The following is an 8,923-nucleotide window of genomic DNA, read 5'->3' on the forward strand; positions in this document are numbered from 1 at the left end:
AGTTGAAGGGGCTAATAAATTGTTGTTATGCCCTTGTGTCAGTAAGTGGCCAATTCACTTTGAGGTGAAGACTTGACTCAGGGAGCATGTCTTGCATGCTGAGTTAGCAGAATGCCTGTTCCAGATAAACATGGTGCATGTTGGCTGTCGCTGCCTTCATATAAAGCCTTAATTGCCAGCAGTTCTGGTGCCTGGACAGAGACAAGCTTATTGTTGAAAACAATGTGCTTCAACCTGTTATTCAATATATGAGTTTTTTTTTTTTTTTTCAAAATAATGGGAGCTAATAACCTGAGCCCAAACATAGAATGGGGCAGACTGACGAGGTGAGGCTGCCATGCACCAGCACCATTGGGCCCTCTGACCACCACCTGCAGGCAAGGTGGGCGAAGTGTATTTCCCAAGGACACAACGGCTGAGACGGACATAATGCAAGATCGAAACAGCAACTCACCAGTTACAGGATGACTCCACTAACCATTCAGTCACTCTGGGTTTGGAAAAGCTTTAACGTATGTTTTAAAGCCTCACAACTGAACCACAGACAAGGAAAGAGCATTAGAGGAACTTGAGGCTGCGCTCCTGACCTGTGTGGTGCTGGCTCATTTTGACTTTGAGTGGCCCTTCATTCTCTCCACTGAAGTTTCTGTAGATGGCATTGGTGCTGTCATTTCAAAAGTCCCAGCTACTGGAGTAAAAGGCTTGCAACTTCTGCAAGCAAATCTCTGAGCCACAGTCAAACAAAATATTCTGCACATAGACTTTCTTTTTGGCCCTGAAGTGGGCTGTGTCTGATAAGTTCAATCACTGGCTTAAAAGACACAAGTTTACTGTTTGGACTGAAAACAGTTAACATACTGTACCTACTAACCAAGGAAAAACTGGAGGATTTTGAAGCAGTGGGATAGTCTCACTTTTAAGGGGTTCATGACAGTATGGTTCATCAAGGTCAGCTGCACACTCAACCTTTGTTTCATCCTCGATTTTTATTGTTTAACATGCACAAAGATGTGCATTATCATGTGAAGATGAAAAACTATGACTTCAACCAGTAATAAAGTATATTTATTATTTCTTATTTGTCATAAATGTTTTAAAAAGAAAAACATATTATTAATAATACCAGTCAAGACTTAGAAAATGTTCCCTGCATATCTGGTGAACTTTAAGATGAAACTTTTCTCTCTGATATTAGCTAACTATCTTCTCAACAGGTCAGGTTTGTCTATCCATTGGAAGCCACACTGATCTGTCTGTCAGTCTCACTCTCCAATCTTCCTTCACTCATGAACAAAATCCCAAGATGCTTGAATTCCTCCACTTGAGGCACAACCTCACCCCCAACCAGGAGAGAGCAATCCATCCTTTTCCAACTGAAGATCATGGACTCAGATTCGGAGGTGCTGATCAGAATCCCAGCTGTGAACTGCTCCTGTGAGAGCAGAAGATCATGGCATGATGACGCCAGCAGAACTACATCATCTGCAAATAGCAAAAATGGAATCCTGAGGCCGGTGAACCGGACTCCATCCATCCAATGGCTGCACCAAAAAATACTGTCCATAAAGGTTATGAACATAATCTATGACAACAGGAAGGCCTGGCAGAGTACAACTTCCATCCTGAAGGAGTCTGACTTTCTGTCTGCAATGCAAATATCCAATCCATCAACTGCTTTTGGAGTCCTACCTGCCAACAAGGCTCGATAGTGACTCCTTCAGTATGACAGCTTTCCTAACCTCGGGATGTTCACCACAGTGGATGGCCACTGAGAGAAGCATCAACAACCTGATGGCCTCAGTGGAAGGCAGCCACCTCAAAAATTGAGGCGCAGAACATGGCTGGACTCAATGTACCCCACCTTGTCTGGGATGTGGTCAAAGTTCTCTAAAGTGCAAGTTAAACAGCTTTCTGAAAGGTTCTGCCAGTCTAGTCTGTATGGCATCTTACCCTGCCATCTGAGCTAACTCACTACCAGTTGGTGAGTTGACAGCTCAGCTCCTCACAAGTGTCCAAAACATACAATTATAAAGTTAATTATGTACAAAACCTAGGGTGTTGTAAAAACGTTCATTGGACAAAGATGGGGACTCTAGTCACATGACTTGGACTCAAGTCAGATTTGGTAATTAAAACTATGACTTTAGACTTGACATGAAAAATATTCAGACACTTGTGACTTGGATTTGGACTTTTACACCAATGACTTGGGACTTGAATTTGTCTTGACCCCATTTATTTTAAAGACTGGAGATTTTTGACATATGCTCAAGGATGTCAGATAAGAGTGATACTGAGAAAAACCGAGACAGAGACAAAGTACAAAAAAAAGGTAAGGGTTTGTTTATTTACAGGCGAGTTCCAGGTTCTAGTCTGAAAGAAGGCAGAGTCCAGGTGAGTATTTGAAAAACAGGGCAACTTGAATTTGTAGATAAAAATCAATGTTTCCTATGCTTACAGATATCAAAGGCAACAACATTTGGGAGAGAGAGCGATTCCAAAGGCAGGCAAAAGTTCCAGTAGAGTGGCCAGGTTCTTAAAAATCCTCTTGGTTCCAGAAAACTCCTTTTGAAACAACGAGAGGACATGAAATCCAAATCCAAAAAAAACGATCACAAACTTAAGGGTCAAATACAACAAGGGTGAGTACTTTAAAGTTCTTAGTCTAAGTTATACTATAGTGGGCTTAAACACTACCAAATAGGTGAGATGCATCAGCAAAGATCAAACTGCTGAGCAGCTCTTTTAAAGGCCAGACAGTCATCAGGAGAATCACCCACATCAATTAGGACAACACATCAATAATCATTACAATTTTACCAAAAATCTTAGGATGACCTGAGATTATTAAATCTAAAGTTTAATACACATTATTTATAAAGTGCGCCCTCTTAATTCATTTGACTCATTCTGTGACTGAATGGCAGAGAAATCAAACCTAAAACTTTTTCATTAGAGGACAACTCCCCTCTGTGATGGACTTGCGACCTGTCCAGGGTGTACCCCGCCCCTCGCACTGTGACTGCTGGATATAGGCACCAGTGACCCACGCAACCCTGAAAAGGAAGAAGCGTGTACAGACAATGGATGGATGGATGGATGGATGGGTGGATGGATGGATGGATGGATGTGTGGACGGATGGATGGGTGGATGGATGGATGGATGGATGGATGGGTGGATGGATGGATGGATGGATGGATGGATGGATGGATGGATAACTCCCCTAACCACTCAGCCACAGTTGCCCATTTCACAGTATTCATACAAAAATCATGTAAAACATGAAGAGCTCATGAGCTGGTATTTAAGGAGAAAATATTGAGTGTAATTAATGATCTAATGTCAGTCAATGAATGGCTGACTTCCAACCTGTGTGACTTTAGCTAGATGAATAATTATGACTTTAAGTAGTTGTTGAACTTGCAGCTTAGTTTTTTACATACAATTTGTGTTGATTTAGGCTCTATAAATTGCAGCTAAATGGCGAATAAAAACAAAAAAATTGTCAAATATAATTTTACACTGTGGAAATTTTACAACAAGCAAAGGCAAAACCAGCATAGGCTTCTATTTAATAATTTGTACTAAATTGTGGCATGATTTAGCCTGTGCACCACATTGCTAGACTCCATAATTCCATATACCACAGAAGCTACTTCCTACTATCTACTTCAATAATCAACAGCAATTATGTCAACTTTGATTGCTACTTCTAAATGAATACGACTACATTATTAGGTTAAATTCTGGTCAGATCACATTCACCTTGAGGTAAATAAGATACAACCTGCTTATTTGTGAAAGGAGAAAAAAAATTCCCCTTCTCCTAAAGCCATAACACAATTCTTGTAGCATTTTTACACTTTTATATACATTCTGTAGTCTTTGTACATTCTAATAACGCATCATTATTTTACATGCAATATTATAATTTTTAAAAACTTTTCTATTGTCATCCCTTACCCAGGGCTGTTCACCCAAACTACTTCAAAATCTCAAAAGCAGTGAAAAAGTAAACCGTTAAAGTAGGTTTTTTATCTTTTTTCCCCACAGAAACAATATAGAAAAAAATAGGTAAGTTTTGCTTCCTATCTTAGCCTTTGCTTCGTGTAAAACAAGTCCATCACCAAATCTTTTCTGTGTGGTTATTAACATTACAGACAGAAAATGACTAATGCTACAAATTATTACTTTTTTTTTATTAAAAGCGTGCAGTAAAATGATGCAGTTTGATTGGCTATTGGACTTCCGTAAATAACTCTGATGGGTAATGTAGTTGTTTTAGCTTTGGTTTATACAGTTTTATGAGTGCTTAAACTACATTACCCATAGTTCTTTGCGCGTTCGCAACTTGTGTTGACATATGCCGGTAAGCATAAACCCACGCGGCTTGTGCCTCCAGCTGTGTTTTTACTAGGCGTTTTAGGAGGAGTAATACCAGAAAAGTAAATTGTAAGTTATGACGGCTACCTAAAATTCTTTACAATAATGTTATTGTTTTTATTCAGTCACGATGCTAAAGCTAACGGCTACGGAAGTGGCATAAATAGGTTGACAAACTGAGATTAGCTAACAACACACAGCCGTCAAACCAATTTGCAGCGTATTTCTGATATAATATTGGTATTTGGAAAATTATTGTTGATTAAAGGCAAGTCGTGTCGTTCGGTCAAACCCTGAAAATAAGTTATGATGTAGTCCGGGATGCAGCAGAGACTAAAGAAAATCAAAGTTCACGATTGTTCTTTTTCAAGTGCAATGGTCCAGAGCTGGGAAAACAACAACAACAGAGATTTGACACAAACATGAGGTCTAGATTGGTGATTGAAAACAAACGAAACAAAAACTTGTGCTGGACCTGTTATAAATAAATAAATAAACACAACATCTTTATTTACTGAGATAACTGGATGGTATTTTCAGGAGAAGTAGGAGATGGCTTGTTCTTACCTTTAGTTATTCATATTCCTAATCAATGAAAGAATGGGGGACAGTGAAAAATGCAATAATTAGAGAGGGGTGATGCACACTACGAACACTGTAAACATACAACATTAACATCGACTGTGACAGGAATTTTCACATACCTGCACCATCTCAAAATATAGGTTGGGGATGACTCAGCTGAAAAAAAAATTACAATATTTGTAAAACTGAGTTAAAGTGAATTTGAATGTGCTGATTTTGAATGGCTGTGGTGGCCCTTTGAGGATGGGCTGATTCCAAAAGTTAAACATTAGTACATATACTACATCCAATGATTACATTTTTTGAAGTTTCAAAATGTAAAACTTATCTATCCATAAACACATCATTGGAAAGCCTGTTAATTGCCCTTTTAAATGGTGCCACAGTTGGAAGGAACATCCATTTGTAGAATGAGCAGTGGAGCCCATGAAACATTTGCTTATTATGCTGTTGCTATTGACACTTTCTGACAGTATAAAATTTATTGCTAAGAAGCATAGTTACTAAATAAACAAATAAATAAATAAATAAATAAATAATAAATAAACAATCTACCAAACACTAATCTTATTTTTTGTTCTAAGTATATAGTATATGTTTTGCTTACGAACACATCTCATTGGAGTGCCTTTGCCTCTCTGCTGCAAGAAAAACATGTATTGGTATAGTCTCTAAACTTCAGTTTTGAAATAGTATCCTTGAAAATATTTTATTTTCGAGGAGATGTCAGACTCTTTCTTGAACTTTTCATGTTTTAGTGTTAAGTGTGACGTGTAGTTTGTTTTCCAAAACTTCCAAAGCTTATAATTTCTGTATCAGTGCCTCAGTTGGTCCTGTGATCAGCACAGTTATACTCTTGTTCACAAACTTACCAGTGTTGTAATCTGTTTTAACTTGCCAGTTTATGTCTCCTTAAATCCCTGAGCTTTAAACGAATGTTTTATGCATTTAATAAATGTAATATAAGTGTGGAGCAACACTATAGTTACTGAGCTAAGCAAATAAGAACATTACAATGAAGAAGATGTTGTAATGTGTGTGTCTGTTTCAGAGTCTGAAGGAGAACAAAGAGAAGAGAGAAGAATGGCTCCGCTTCCTCCGAGGCTCACTGGGTTTCTTCGTTCTTTTTCCAGTGTCAGCAAGAAGGAGGATCTAACAGAACAGTTCTATGATCTGAAGGTGATGTCCGACACCACATACATAGAAATTAAATCAAGCTAATAATCTCTGAATTGGATCAAATGTACAGGATGGGGTAACATTAAATACAAATGTAACCTTGTGTTTTGTAAGATGAATAGATTCTTCAACCCAATGGTTACAAGGAGGGAAAAAGGGTAGGAGAAGTTGACTTGAACAAGAACTACATGCAGGCATATACTGTACAATCTTGTTGCACATTTTGCTGTGGCGTTTTTATTATCCTCTACTTCTGTCGACTCTCAGCTTTACACATTTAATTACCGGTGCTTTTCAGAGAAAAGAACTCAACCTTTTAACTTTTGACCTGGCATCTCTGATTCCACTGTTCTCTCTCTGACTTATACATTCAATTCAGTTCAGTTCAGTTTATTTACGTAAATCACAAGAAAGGTTATCTCATGGCACTGTACAAAAAACCCTCAAAAATCAATCAGAATGCAAGCAGATTGTATTGAATCTTCACTTCATCACAGTCTCTCATCCTGAGCAGCACACTGGCAGCAGTGGAGAGGAAAAACTCCCTTTTAACAGGAAGAAACTTCCAGCAGAACCAGGCTCTGGACCAGCTGGGTTTGAGAGGACAGGAAAGAGACACAGAGAAACAGAAGGACTGGTCCAGGTGTACTTTCCTCTGTAAGCGGGAGAAAGAAAACACGTTATTGATTGACATAATTAACACAAATATGTACAAGAGAGTGACCAGTGTTTCCCTTAAGAAATTGGTCTTGGGGATGGGTGTAGGTACTTGTTTAAAAAAAACATAATTTTACATGACTCACCTTCAATTATAGTAATAAATTTACATTGTGAATATTTAATTGCCTAACTACATCCTAAAGTTAAGGACTCATCCTGATAATTATCAATAATAATTTAGTGATTTATTTAATTATTATTGATATTAAGTGATTAGAACTCTGTGCACCAGCAGATGGATCCAAGTAGGGGTCTCTGCAGAACGTGCTGTACTGTGGGCGGAGACGGCCCAAATCGTCATTGGCCGAGGTCTTAATGTGGGTGGAGTCTGCTTGTGATTGGCGGAGATGGCCCAAGAGATGTGATTGGTCGGATTGACGGCTGGAGGCAGCGGGGAGTAGCTTGGTTGAGTCGGGCAGGAAGTAACGTTTTTTTTATTATTAATTTTAGTCATAACTTGAGAAAGGAAAGTGCTAGTTGCACGCAATTTGAACGTTATACATGTGAAAGGATGTGTAACAATATAGCTTGGTCAAAACATCCCTAACCAGCCTGTAAAAAATTCATTTTTAGCTATCTTTTTACAGGCTGACTAGGGATGTTTTTAATCAAGCCATATTGTTACACATACGACGTTCAAATTGCGTGCAACTAGCACTTTCCTTTCTCAAGTTATGACTAAAATTAATAAAAAAACTTGTTGCTTCCTACCTGACTCGACCAAGCTACTACTCCTAGCTGCCTCCAGCCTCCTCAAACCCCACCGTCAGTCCGACCAATCACATCTCTTGGGCCATCTCCGCCCACATCGAATCCTCTGCAAATCACGAGGGCCGTCTCCGCCCACAGGAAAAAACCTACTGCAGAGACCCCTTACTCGATGGATCTGAGTCCATAGTTCTCAGTTTGTCACATCTAGAGTCACACAGAAGAGCTCCAGACGCTTTCAGAGTGTGGATGGCTGATTATCTCTTTTGTTTCCCTGATGGAGACTAGAGACCTGTCCAGGTGTCTCTGGTGAACTGGAGACCTGTCCAGGTGTCCCCTGCCTTCACCCAAAGGCAGCTAGGACAGACTCCAGCCCCACCCTGACCCTGATTAGGAACAAGGACAGAATGGATGGAGAATTTTTCTTTATAGCAGGAAAGAGACATTTAATTATAAAACATGATTTATTTTATGTTAATCTGAATCAGTTTAGTGTTATTTGTAAATATATTTGACAGTTTTGTAGGAATGAACACATTTGTAATGTTTGTTCAGAATAAACCTGCTTCTTATAACTTCTGTAACGTTTTGAATAAAATATTATCAGTAAAAACCTCAAATCATGTCCTCTCTAATAATCATTAGAACTCTAGAAGAACTTTAACTCTTGTAGGTATAAAGGATAACAGTTAAAAATGCAACTATCAAAAAAACTTCCTCTCACTCACTGAGAATAATTTATTTACCACATTTTTAAAGACCGATTATAATCTGGGCCCTTAAGGGTTAATGCTCCTGAACGGGACCATGTCTGACCTGCAGTGTGTGTGTGAGACAGAGGAGAGGAGCTCAGCTCTGTTTGAGTAGACTAACAGCAGCTCATTCTGTCTGGTTTTATGGTGTTTTTAATTTACAAACTACTTGTTATTATTTTTTTTAAATTTAAGGGACATTACAATAGCTGGTAGCTGCGCTGCTGATTAGCGCTATTTATTAGAGCATGATCGACCCACAGACACCCGGTCACACGCAGGTCTGTGTTGGTGATTCTTGCTATAATATATAAAAGTAATTATTGATAAGGTAACCATTAGGGGTGTAAGCAAATATCGATAAATTGAAATATCGCGATATTTCATTTCCCGATACTGTATCGATATTCTAAAGCCCTGTATCTATCGATTTTTTTATTAAGGTTTAAAATGTCAACTTTCCTGCCAGCCGTTCATTTTTATGTTGTAGTTCAGCCTCTGACCGCTAGTTGGCAGCAGTGAGTCAGCCATTTGGCTCCTCTACCTCTTGAGGTAGAGGCCATTGTTAAGTGTTGGGTGACCATATTGTAAATTA

General features: G+C 38.8%; 1 protein-coding gene across 1 annotated transcript in view; it reads left to right on the plus strand.

The window, feature by feature from the left end:
* Nucleotides 1-4,350: 4,350 nt before the first annotated feature.
* ascc3 (activating signal cointegrator 1 complex subunit 3) overlaps nt 4,351-8,923 on the plus strand; it is a gene marked incomplete in the record, with an annotated part of 193,195 nt that continues 188,622 nt past the window's right edge. Inside the window, 2 exon segments of the mRNA XM_014023633.1 lie at nt 4,351-4,453; nt 6,021-6,148. Coding sequence (XP_013879087.1) covers nt 6,053-6,148 — 96 coding nt within the window.

The sequence above is a fragment of the Austrofundulus limnaeus genome, unplaced genomic scaffold (assembly GCF_001266775.1).
Source record: "Austrofundulus limnaeus strain Quisiro unplaced genomic scaffold, Austrofundulus_limnaeus-1.0 Scaffold383, whole genome shotgun sequence".
Lineage (NCBI taxonomy): Eukaryota > Metazoa > Chordata > Actinopteri > Cyprinodontiformes > Rivulidae > Austrofundulus > Austrofundulus limnaeus.